The 13,227-nt window shown below is 37.8% G+C and overlaps 1 protein-coding gene across 2 annotated transcripts in view; it reads left to right on the top strand.

Annotated features, from left to right (window-relative positions):
• asic1c (acid-sensing (proton-gated) ion channel 1c) overlaps window positions 1-13,160 on the top strand; it is a gene marked incomplete at its 5' end in the record, with an annotated part of 117,659 nt that extends 104,499 nt beyond the window's left edge. For both annotated transcript variants that reach the window (XM_082512735.1, XM_082512736.1), the window contains 8 exons: window positions 585-735; window positions 845-901; window positions 1,343-1,496; window positions 1,720-1,811; window positions 2,167-2,246; window positions 3,439-3,510; window positions 8,781-8,833; window positions 9,938-13,160. In XM_082512735.1, the coding sequence (XP_082368861.1) occupies window positions 585-735; window positions 845-901; window positions 1,343-1,496; window positions 1,720-1,811; window positions 2,167-2,246; window positions 3,439-3,510; window positions 8,781-8,833; window positions 9,938-10,016 (738 nt within the window). In that variant the 3' untranslated portion in view covers window positions 10,017-13,160. The remainder of the gene's footprint in view (window positions 1-584; window positions 736-844; window positions 902-1,342; window positions 1,497-1,719; window positions 1,812-2,166; window positions 2,247-3,438; window positions 3,511-8,780; window positions 8,834-9,937) is intronic.
• Window positions 13,161-13,227: the final 67 nt, after the last annotated feature.

Below are 13,227 nucleotides of genomic sequence, written 5' to 3'. Positions count from 1 at the left end.
ATAGGTTGTTAATCAACAGTAAAACCTCTTTAGAAAGCTTTCATTGACTGGATTATTTAGGTTAACCTACCGTTATATACTACTTATTACCATAAGAATTTTTCTTTAAAAAAAACTCCGTATGTTGTCTTTTAAATTCAATGAATCCTCCAGTAAACCGTTGATTGTTTTCAGTTCCGTTCTCAAGGTTGTAAAATTTGTCCATTGATTGTGGTGTCCTGTCTGTATCTACATATTTTACAGATTTCTCGTAAGCTTGTCTCTATCCCCATGGTACTCTGCTTTCTACCGGGGCCTAGACCTGCATCAGTAACGTTATGCATGATGTCTGCTTGCTGCTACACATGAGCGATGATGTTGTTCCGACTGGACGTTTTATGCCAGTATTGTCTGAGTGCACATTTTCATTCAAGTGCTTCTGTATTTTCTTTTCTTTTTTTATGTTTAAGACATTTGTGTTGGGTTCTGTCAGCTTGTTGTCTCCCTTTTTGAAATTCTGCTACACCGGGCTTGCATTATGGTATTTGATGTAATCCTGTGTGCTGATACACTGAGGGCAAAACATGTGCTGCTCACTCTTTCAGCTTCAGTACCTCCCACCACCTTGGGGAGATTGCAAGTCTACTCCCATAGACTCTGATTACTTCTCCACGTACAGCATCACTGCATGTCGCATCGACTGTGAAACACGGTACCTTCTGGAGAACTGTAACTGCAGGATGGTTCACATGCCGGGTATGAACTGAGAGTTACTTGACCAATAAAAAAACCCCATAAATCTCTGTGCCCTCGTGTTGCATTTATAAATAAGTAATCATTTTCACTTTTATGTTGGTTCAAACAGGAAACACAGCCGTTTGCACACCTGAGCAGTACAAAGATTGTGCTGATCCAGCTTTAGGTGAGCGCACACACTTTTTTTTTATTGGATTAAGTGTAAAATATTAGTGTGAGGTATTTGCATTAACAGCGGTGCCACAAGCTTGTTGTATCCTGTAGATACTACTTGTGTGAACCTTAACTTCAAATTACTTTAATTCCAGATTGTGCTGAAACAAAAGCAATAAAGTAAAAATCATTGTTTAAAAATCCCATTAGGAAGATTTGTGATGTGTCTGTGCTTCGCTGATATCAAATAAATCCTGCTGAGTTTTTTCCCCCCTTCCTCTGTTTTATGGCTTCAGTCATTATTTGCTTTCATGGAAAGTGAACGATGGCAGCGAATGTAGCTCTGTTGTGCGTTGTGTGGGATATTTTTAGCAGGGCCTCTGGATACAGGTTTGTTTGATTGTGATCGCAATATGAATGAAATATGAATTGAAATGACTTTGATCATCCACAGACTTTTTGGTAGAGAAAGACAACAATTACTGTGTCTGTCAGACCCCCTGCAACATGACTCGCTATGGCAAGGAGCTGTCCATGGTTAAGATCCCCAGTAAGGCATCTGCTAAATATCTGGCTAAGAAATTCAACAAAACTGAGCAATATATTGGGTAAGTATTATTAGCTAGTTATTTAGATAAAGGCCTCTTTTTCCTTTTCCTGTTGATGGATGGATGTACTGTGGTATAGCATGGTCTGAGTCTCCATCGTTCACCTTCAATGTAACAATAATGAATGATAGTTACGCAGGAGATGTGAGTTATCATTCGTTCTGTTGGGAAAATGGCCCTGGGGGAAATCTGATGGATGTGCTCGTGTGTGTCCTCTCTCCAGAGAAAATATTCTGGTGTTGGACATCTTCTTTGAAGCTCTGAATTATGAGAAGATTGAGCAGAAGAAGGCCTATGAAATTGCTGGACTTCTCGGTAAGATTCTTGCAGTTTCATATTTACTGTGAGAAAAAATAAATAAATAAATCTGACCTCAGAATCAGCACCCTCGGCGGGCATCCCCCCCCCCCCGCCGCATATTTCGCATATTGTGTTCATCCCTGGTGCTTTGAGGTTCCCTCTTTGAACTCGTGAAACAGGCTGAGCATGTTTTCATAATCTGATGCTCTTGCAAGGGCAGCTGCGTTTGTGAAGTTGGGGCTGGTTGGACAGTTTTGACAATTACGCTCAGATTCCTCAAAGAGATACAGAATTCAATGTGACAGCAAGGGGGAATGGTTTCACGCACCATTGTTTAATTACCCGTATCTGTTAATCTCTCCCTCTGTAGGTGACATTGGAGGCCAGATGGGGCTATTTATTGGAGCCAGTGTTCTTACAATACTAGAAATATTCGACTACCTATATGAGGTAAAGTCATGATCTTTGTTAAAGATTTCTAAGCAATAACTAAATGAATTCTTCTGTTTTTAGATCACATTAAATTCATTTTTAGTAACCTTTACATTTTTTAATTCAGTAGTAGAGAACTTATGGCTTTCTTGTGGAGTCTGGAGAGCTTAGCATAAAGCATAAAGTGTCTGCTACTTAACCTTTACATGCTGTTCATATTAGCTGCCTGCACAGTATGGTCTGGGTCAAGAATGGTCTCATAATAAGTGTTTATAACAAACTACAGATCTATTTAAAATCCAACAGTCCACATAGACAATCTCACCTCACAACAATCTTCTTGCTGTGAGGTGACAGTGCAAACCACATCCACTCTTTTACAGATTTAATGTCTGTGTTAGGGCACACTCTGACCCCTGTATGACCGCTGTTCCAATATATTGTCACTCCGGTGCAGTTTTACTATTTACTACTTTGAAATTCCCCCATGACTGTTCAGAGACCTTCAGGATTCCCTCAGAGACCAGAAAGTACCCGTCTCTGGGTTCCCCAGTATATGTTGTAGAAACACAGACAATTCTCATGACAGTGACAAGATTCCCATTGAACTCTGTCACCAGTGCCCACAAAGAAATGTCATGTACAATTTCACAGGTTTCTAAAACAACCATTTTCCTATATTTGACCCATGCTGGTGGATCCAACTCAGTAGATTCGATTTAATTCAGTTCAGTTTTATTTATATAGCACCAGGTCACAACGACAATTGCTTCAAGGCAAGCAAATGTAAGGTTACGATACTACAAACATGGATAATGTAATAAATGTAGTTAAACTGCAGAGATTCTGGTCAGATTTGACCCGGAGCACAAATGTAAAACAGTATAAAAGATATTTTCATTTTGGTGTATTTTGGTCTCTTTAGGAAAAGACATAAAATGTTTGTTTATCAGAAACACATCATATGTGATGTGAACAGTATGTATGGGTTAAAATGTTAAATTGGAAATAATTCTACTCAAAATATACCCAAAAGTATTCTTAACCTAAACATCTTAGACTTCAAGCTTTTATGCAATTTTTTTGTGCAAGATACGATGCTTCATCTTTATAGATGCTGTCAGCCTCAGTATTGATCCTCTTCACTCCCCAAGAAAGCAAACTATTGGATGTGTGAATCTGTAAATAATGCTTTTCTGATGTTTTTTAGGTGTTTAAAGATAAGCTTTTGGGTTACTTCATTCGCAAGAAACGGCCACAGCGCTGTCAGAGCGACAACCTGGTAATTTTTTAGTCCCTAAGAATACACTTGATTGAGTGAAGTGAATGTGATGTACAAAATAAGCTCAGGAACAATGGTCACAGCAACATCAAAATATCTGCTCACACTTGAAATGCTTTTAATGAACAGCACCAGAGAGAAAGCAAAGGCATTATGCCATCATTAGTTTCAATTAGCCCTGCAGAAACAAAATATTTTTCTAGAAAACACAATCATTAATCATACGCACATATTTTTACTGCACAGTGGGAATGCATAATTAGAGTAGTATTAGACGCATACAGTACTTTCTTTACATGATGAGAAGCAGCATAAATTATTCCGTGTAATGACAAAAAATCTGGGATGCACATAAGTATTCCAAAAGAACAAATTGACTTTGTGCCCCTTTTCTTTTTAAGCTTTTTCCCCAAGTGTTTTGCCACTTAGTGCGCTTAAATCTCAGTGCATGGAGAAGTAGAAGTAAAGAGTTTGACCTGGTTTTATTGGATTTTATTCATGACTCATAAACTCTGTTTATTGTCAGAGGTTATCTCATTTTATCCCACACACTAACCCAATTTTCAGTATTTCCACACTATATAGTAGCTTCTCAGCGTCACCCTCTTTTGTACTATTACAGAGCTGTTATTGTTATCCGGGTTTTACCACCAAAATTCTAAAGAGATTTCATTAACATGGTAAAAACAAAGCAATGGAAACTGTAGTACTGCGAGGCGTTTCAGTCATGCCCTAAATAACAGCATTTTCATCAAACCCTGTGGTTTAGCACGCTGCATCCGGAGGCATCTCCACTCCTCCTGTTATGCAAGTTAGGAAATGATTAATAACATACACACATCGTTTTAGGATTAGCAATGAGCTGTTGTTCAGGACATAATGTTAAATCAAGGCTTATAACATATAGAAAGATAGATTTTAATCACTACAGTTTAGAGATGGACCAATCCGATATTACGTATCGGTATCGGTCCGATACTGACCTAAATTACTGGATCGGATATCGGAGAAAAATAAAAAATGTAATCCGATCCATTAAATATCACGAAAGCACCTCACAAAACTTGCAACACGCTGTAACTCACCTCAGAACGTTAGCACGTCGGAGCAGTATGCATCACGTGATAGAGCGGCTGTGGCATGCGGGACCTGTCGGTGGTCTGGATAGCATTTGGAGCTTCGCTAGCAACCTGGCATTTCATCTCCGACAAAGTTATCCCCGAGAGAAGTAAAGCAAGTGTGTAAGTCCATCTCTGAATGTTTGTAAAGCATTCCCACGGCTGCTACTTCAATCGTGAAACTGCTTAAATGATCAGCTGATCGGCTTTTCTGTAGCGAGTCCGTCTTTCTTGTTTGTTTTTGGCCCACTTTGCACCAGAAAGAGGAAACCAGCGGCTGAACAACAGCAGCACGTTTAAGCTTGATAAGCTGTTGTTAGAATTTATTTAATATTACTTTCTACACCAGGATCGTTTTCTAAGTAGCTGACGCTGGTAACTGTGCAGGGGCGGATCTAGCAAAGTTTAGCCAGGGGGGCCGATAGGGCATGAACAGGGAAAAGGGGGCACAAAGACATACTTTTCTTTCTTATTCTCATTTAAAATGTCTAGCTTTTAATAAATAATTATCTGACACCCAAAGTTTTAATTTGATGTAAAACGAATAGAAGTCAATTACTGTATATAGTGACTATTAAGTCTAATATATATACCCTAGTAAGCTATAGTACTTTTTCCTTTGGGAAGGTACCATCTGTGCAGTCTGCAATTTTGTTGAAGAAAGATGTTGAATCTATTTAATATTTCTGTGCATTTTTTTTCACACTGCATCAAATTAAGGTTGATTACGTCGATTAAGCATCATGAGGTGGCACGTGAGGGGTGGTTCCCTATTTTTTATTTATTTATTTTTGTTGTTGCTGGGAGTTGGAACCCTATTAGTTAGGTTGCTTAATATTTACGCTAAGTACTCTTTAAAATACCAGAATAGGGAGAATGGTGTAGGTCTAAGTTTATTAGATTGATCAGTATTGCTGAACTATGAAATATTTTTTTTGTATACAGGTATAACAGAATAGCTTTAGTGTAGTTGTTGTTTTAAACTTGAGTATGAACTTGCAGACTTGCAAAATGCAGCAAGATATTTTAAAAAACAGTTTTGTTGATTAAAAAACACTATATCGGATTCATATCGGTATCGGCAGATATCCAAATTTATGATATCGGTATCGGTATCGGACATAAAAAAGTGGTATCGTGCCATCTCTACTACAGTTACACCCATGCAAATAGTGGGTGGTTTTCATATTTATCTAAACAAAATTCTTGAATCAACAAATTATTGCATAACATAGTTTAACTGCATGTACTTTACTACTTCCCAACACTCGCTGTGAAAATATCAGTGCATTTGACAAGTGCTAAATACCTTCTGTCAAGCTATAAATAGATTTTATTGATCATATTGTGCGTAATGCCACTCTGAAAGAGTTTTAAAAAGGTAGAGGTATAAATACAACAAAGTCCAGCTTTCTTTGTGTTTGCTGGCTTGACAGAACTTAAAACGCCAGTGATTATCAGCTTTCTCTGTTAACCTGAGCATTCTGCACCATTCTGTGTGTCCTCAAATAAAAAGGGGTGTTTGACACGGCAAGCGAGTCTTTGTGCACACAAAATGATCCCTATGAGTGCTGCCTACTCCTGTCAGAGATGTTAATAGATGATGATGATGATAATATAGTGGTAAATATCTATAAAGAACATAAAAATATAACAGTAAAATGCAACACTGTCGCAAATAAGACAAAAGACTAATGCTGCAGAAAATCGTTAAACTGGTGATTTAACGCACAAAGCAATAAAATAAACATTTTACCACTGAAATAAACAGCTGCTGTTTGTTTCTAATGCGACCACAGCACATTAGAGCTCTGAAGCTTTAAACTAGACACGTTTAAACATTAAAGGTTTCTGTCCCATCGCCTAATAAAGGAGACTTCAGTGCTTTAGTTTGTCAATAGATCAAAGTGAAATTAACTTTATTGACTGAACAGGTATTCTTGGTGTGTTGCAGCTGCAGTTCCAGCATTGTAAACGAGATTTAGCAGCAGATTAGGATCACCTGTAAAACGTTATTTCTCTTTCAGCAACATGGAAATTCAAGTGACAAAGGGATGCACAGTTTGCATCGCAGCAACTTTACACTTTCATTTGTGATGTTAGCTAAACAAGTTGCACATATGAAATATATTTTACCAGCAGATGCGGTTCACTTAAAACACGCTCCTCAGCCAGCCTAAATATTTTAAACCAAGAAAACTCAGAATCTGCTGTTATCCATGTTACCACGGTGATTTAGGCAGGTAAAAAAAAAAGCTACTTGACATAGAAAACTCTGACTTTTAGCTCGACATAGCTCCCTAAGCCATGGGTCTCACTTTGTAGTGCACACCTCAGGACTGGTTTAAGTTTTACCTCTTTGATAGCCAGGAAGCTTCTTCAGTAAATTGTTGAAGTCTTTAGGAGAACTGCATGTTAAATTAACTTGTCTGAAAAGTATATACAATCAAAAGTAGTAGTAAATGTAATGTATCAACCTTTCTACTTTAGCTGACCGGATATATTTCTGCTTGCAGTATGGTAGCCAAAAATATTTTTTAAAAATCCACATTTTCTCAAACTCAACGTTCACTGAAAATAGAGCTTGGTATAAGAGTATAAATAGTGTACATTTTTTAGTATCATCATTTTTTCTTTATATTTAGAATTCCATTATCTATAAAGCTACTTGAGCTAGGTTCTTTGATATTTTTAAGGCAAATATCAGATACTTTCAATGTGGAATCTCAGGGCTGTAGCTCAGGTAAACTTGAGTGATGGGTGCTTGAAGTCCCTAAAATATCTGGATGCCTGATCTGTGACAGCAGTTTCGGAGACTGGTAGAAACTACAGTTTTCCAGATGTGAGGCTGATTTTGGTTCATGTCTTGGAAATATTACAATGAATTTTGGTGAAATTGCGTTTTTTCCATGTTTAAGCTTTAATATGTGTGGAACCCTTTATCTGATTTGGACTGTGCTGCATAATCTTATGTGCTCTGTCTGTATATGAGAGAAGCCATAACTAAAATATCTGTCCCCTACCTGCAAAACAATGTTTTTACAGGCCTCAAAATATGCAGTCAGAGATTGGGCATCCAAATATTATAAAGGATCTATCTTTCTGTTAACTTGAGCTACAGAGAGTCGACCTTCACAGAGGTAGTTGCACTAAAAGAATTTGAAGGAGCTAGCTCAACAGGTTTCCTAGATAATGGAATTTTTAAAACAGCCCCTTAAAAACGATTATATAAAACATCTAAAAACACTACCTAGTTACGGTAGGGACCTGTTGTTTATGTATTTTAGCTAATGAAATCAGATACCTACCTGCAACATCTCTTCTTTTCTGGTGCTGTCATAATGAAAAGCATTTAAGCAGATTTTTGTTAAGTGCAGAAATTGCCTTTTGTCCCTGAGTTTATTCAATCTGCCAATTTGCATTCCTTGGCTTCATGCTGGAAATGAAAGCTGTGCTCTCTGTCATACATTATTAGAGGTAAAAAGACAGCATGCAAAATAAGTTGTGGCCAATTCTGTCTTCAAATCTGTTTGAAAGTTGTGGTTTTGTTTCTGCATGAGGGCTGTGCTCTTGCATGCTTGGGTCAGTATTGAGTTTGTTAGCTGTTGTAGAGGAAACGATCAAAAATATGTTTAATGTCTTTTACAAAAGTGGAGGTTTATAGATTTTAAACAAAAATATCAATCAGGAGATTCGTTTAGTCGTTTTTTTTATTAAGAAAAATACTAAAACAGCAGGAAAGAAAGCTTTCATTTAGTGGGCTGCACTCAAGCTTTTATAGTGTTTTCTCTTCTGCACTCTGCTCCATTCATGTCATGTGTTCACCTCGTTACAATAAACCATCCTCTGTACTTCTTTTTTCTCACATTTAATTATATTTTTTCAACTAGTTCACTGTCACATCTCCACTCAGACAATCTGTTAATGAAGTGCTTTAATTGTTCAAGAGATATCCTTCTGGGTGACACTGACTTTAGCCTTCCCTGCTCATTAAGAAACCCCCTCATATTTCATTTTGAACGATCATCTTCCTTCAGTGCTTTAATGATATCACCGTGTTCCCTTGGGAGTTTAACTGATAGCATTTACATTGTATTTTATTTTCATTTCAGTCACCCTCACCCATCTTTCTTTTCATCATGTCTATTCCAGGAGTTTCCAGAGAACCCAACCAGCCCTGGTGTCACGCCTAATCATGCCCCCAGGTAGCACATCCCATTGATAATAGATGCTCCCTCCCATGCTGTCCCTCTCTTTCATACATACTTGAGATCATCACATTCATCATTTTCTCCATGGTTACAAATGATTTGGTTGGCAGTCAACAAAAGAGAGGGGTGATTATCCAGCCGTAGCGAGCACTTTTAATATCTGCCGCCGTGTAAGAACAGGTTAGTTGTTGTCTGCTTTGACAGAAGGGTGCTGGGCCGAAGGAAGGCTGAAGTTGGTTGGATTCTCCAAGTGCATAAAGATCTTATTCTCTGCAAAACTTGTTCCTTCCACCGAATAATGATGCTTTTTTTCTCCTCGTAGGATAAAGTGTACTCCTGTGAAAGCATATCACATATTTATTGAATTGCACAAAACTCTGAACAACATGAGATCTATTTGTTTCCCTGCAGCACTAAGGTCTATTTAGAGGCAATGCATTGGAAGGTCCGAGCCAGATAACATCACTAGATGCATTACTTTGTGATGTTATCGCAGGCCTGCATGCAGTGAGTTTGCACAAAGATAGGTTCTTTGTCGATGGGACTACCGGTGTTTGTTATCCACATATCTGCAGTTATCTGCTGAATAAGGGCCTTTGTACATGACGAAAAATGCAGACATATGTGGATGTTACTACTTGCATAACTATCAGAATTACACATGCTAGTGTAAAACCAGGACTAAAAATCTGCTGTTTTCTTTCTCTTCTCCCTCCTTTCATTCATCTTACCCCATCATCTTACCCCCTCAATTTATCTTCTCATTACATATGAAACATATGCAATGTGGCTGATGTCGAAACCCCTGAATCTGTTGTACTCTTTGCCTCATCATTGTGCACATATGTTTCTGTCATTCATTATCCTTTCATTCACAATCATTCCCCCATTTTTTCCTGTTTTTGATCAATTTCTCCTTGTTACATTGTTTGTTTTTTCTCCCCTCTGCATCCCTCTACGATTGTATTGGCTGCTCTCTTTTTACCTGCGGCTCATTTATTTCCTCCATCATCGGCATCATCATCGCTCCCTGCATCGCTCCTCCCTTAACCCGGTTGAACTCGTCTCCCCTCCTCCCCTCCTCTCTGTTTCTTGCAGAGCACCTGTGACACCCTCCGGAGTCACTCGGACAGTCTCGGATTCACCCCGAACATGTTACCTCGTCACCCGACTATAGGCAACTTTGAGGAGTTTGCTTGTTGACAACATAAAGCAGGGGTTGGGGATGGGGTGGAACATCTGGGTACTTGACAGCAAACTGTGAAATCATTTTAACAGAGAAAGGCTCTTGAGTGTATGCTCACAAAATGCGTAGTACAGTTTATCAATGCCTGAATAGAAATAGAATACTATCATCAGAAACAAAAGAGACCACTTCCAAAACACAACTCAGGTTTAACTGCCATGTCAAGGCATCCATGTTAATTTACTCATGTTTCATTCAGTAGATTTGTTTATGTTATCGAGTATACAATACGTGAGGATAAACGTGTTCAAAAAGAGGAATCTGAACTGTGTTGCGATGAGTCATGTGGTACTGCTGTGCTAGTATTGATGTACATCAATCAGTCTAGTTAAAAAAAAAGCAACAACAAACGCATGTGGATTTGTATGTGTAGCAGCGTTTATCAGTGTTATGCCTCCAGCATCTAACCAATGCTGTATTGAGTGACCTTATAGCAGTCACGTTTTAACGGAAGAGCCTTTTAGACATCTGCTCCACTTTTAATGAGCTGATTGTTGACATGAATTAAAACACTAGACTAGTGTTGAATGTTGCCTTTTGCTACTATGGGGCTTTAAATTGTCTTTAATTAGACATGTGCGCTTACCCACCTTTGAAACACGAGAGGAACTTGATGATTTGTATATATGCTGTTTTAAGACTCCTGAATTACATGGTTTTGTTGACTTTAGGCTTTTTTTAAGACAGTGAGGGTAAAAAAAAAAAAGAAGTCAGAAGGCAAAAAAAGGCAGTTGATTGTACTGTTATATTTCATTTTCAGTCATATTTCCATTTCTTTATATAGTTGCTGCAGAAATTGTCCCCATAAAAGCTGGCCCTGTTTTCAGTTGAATTCACTCCAACAGAAACAATCTGAATTTCTTTTGCCTTTCCTAATAGTTCAGTTGTTTTCATCACAATGTCTTAAAGATTCATCAGCACAATCCCCTGTGATAGTAATCTATTCTCTATTGAAAATGCTGTGAGTTTAAAAGGCTTGCTGGTGACATTCCTAAACTTGACAGAAATTTGTAAATACCCACAATCAAATGCCATGAAGAAATTCTACATTGCTCATGTGAAACATGTCATATATACATATAAATATAGATATATAAATTTAAAATACAAAAAAAAATCTTTCTTCATCCGTTCTTACACCACAAGGAATTTGGACTTTCTATCTAGGTGGACCGTCAAGTGTCTTTGAGTACAACATGGATGGCAGACTTTATTAGGTGCAAGAGACTTTGCCTCAATACATCTACAACTCACTGCACCTCAGCCCCATTCAGTTGATTTATATTAGAAATGCATTGTAAAATTTTACCATTGTAACCTATTATTATTACGATTATTATTATTATGATTACAGAATATGTAATAAGTCACAAATAACAGTTTGTGATGTATAAATGATCAAGTATAATAAACTCTATATTTACTCATCTTACTCCTCATGTACACAACTTTTCTTCGAACCTTCGTGTCAGTCTACTTCCTTTCTCGTTTAAATAACACAGAGCGTGTTATTTAAATATTTCGGTTATGATTTGTAGGTACTATAAATACTGGGAACCTTTTTTTCGTGAAACTTTCATGTATAACGCCAGTCAAGTGAGTGGTGTTCATAACTCTGTAGCTTTATTACTCTGTTGTCTGTGTATTAGATGACTGTTGATGTGAAGCACAAACCCTTGGAAATCAGCCATCACTGGAAAGCCAATGACTGGGCGTCTATCGTTGTAACTACCTTTTGTGGCTCTAGATTTAACTACACACACTGTTATGTGGTGTGCTCACAGCTCCGGCGTTATCAGGAACAAGACTGGTAATTTAAGCAGAGCCAGAGAGCACCTTGTGGAAGGACTTAATCCAAATGGAACTTTTGCCTTTCAGGAAGCAGACACTAAGAAAAAAAGGGTTAGTCAGTGGCATTGTGTTACGAGCAATAAATGCACTGAATCAGACAGCACTGTTAGCAAACTGACCAGAAAAAGATTGATTGAGGATCCAAATTATCAGTTTGTGATGTATGAAACAGTTACGATGGATGTAAACCGAGCAGCTGCCGCCTGCAACAATGATGTATGATATGACAAATAAACCATCATGAACTCAATAAGAGACGCAGATGCCAATTCATGTTACACAATGATCCTCCTCTGATGCTGTATTGCCATGATGATTTTGAGTGTGTGTGTGATGCTGCTGGGCTACAAGTGACCCAACATTACCGCAAACTGTGGAGATATGAAGGCTTTACCTCTCTCTCGCCCCACCCCCTGCCTTACTACCAGTCAAAGAAGCAGTAGAGTGTATCTGAGCTGGCAGAAAATATTCCTTAACTATTTATTCTCATTAACTAATCTTTCATGGATATTTACAGCATAGTTACGGCCAAGTAGAAAAAAAAGTTCACTATATATTTCTGCCACCAAATACCTGAATTTGATTGATTTTATCCTAATAATTTACAGCACATCACCCATTTTCTTCCTTGCATGTGTATTCCTATTATCTCTGATCTATTAATGTAATATTAGCTATGCTATTCACTTTGTACTGTTCAAAGTGTATTTTCTTTGGAGTCAGATGAATCAAAACAGTGTTCTCCACATCCTGCACTACAATGTCCTGGATATTATGATTACATTATGATGTAAGAATCCTCCTCTAACCAGGCTTGGGACTGTGCAATACACAGAAGAATAGTTTTTGTGGCTTGATTAAACTGTGTGGCTTGAAATCAAACTAAAATGTGCCTTTAAGACAGGTTCTTACAGGTAACAAAGATTTTCCTGTGCCAACACACACATAGAGACACACACACACATACACACACACCTGGAGAACAAGAAGTTGTTTCATCTGGCTCTATATGCTATATGTGCATTTTATTGTAGATATGTGATTTTAACTCTAAGCTGTACATTAAATAGTTAACACACTTAACTATGTGTAACGTAGTCAGTTTTAAATAAAACTGTATTGGATGTTTGTTTGCTTTTTAAACAATACTTACAGAGGATGTTATGTGCCAGCAAAAAAAGGTAACATCCAGCTTAAATAAACCTGATAAAGTCTACAGTGAAGCTAAAGCACAACAGAATATTCTAAACGGGTAACAAAGGAGAATAAATACTGCAAAGGAGGGTTTTTT

This window comes from Aulonocara stuartgranti (assembly GCF_965226115.1).
Source record: "Aulonocara stuartgranti genome assembly, chromosome: 18".
NCBI lineage: Eukaryota > Metazoa > Chordata > Actinopteri > Cichliformes > Cichlidae > Aulonocara > Aulonocara stuartgranti.
This window is presented reverse-complemented; position numbering and strand designations above follow the sequence as displayed.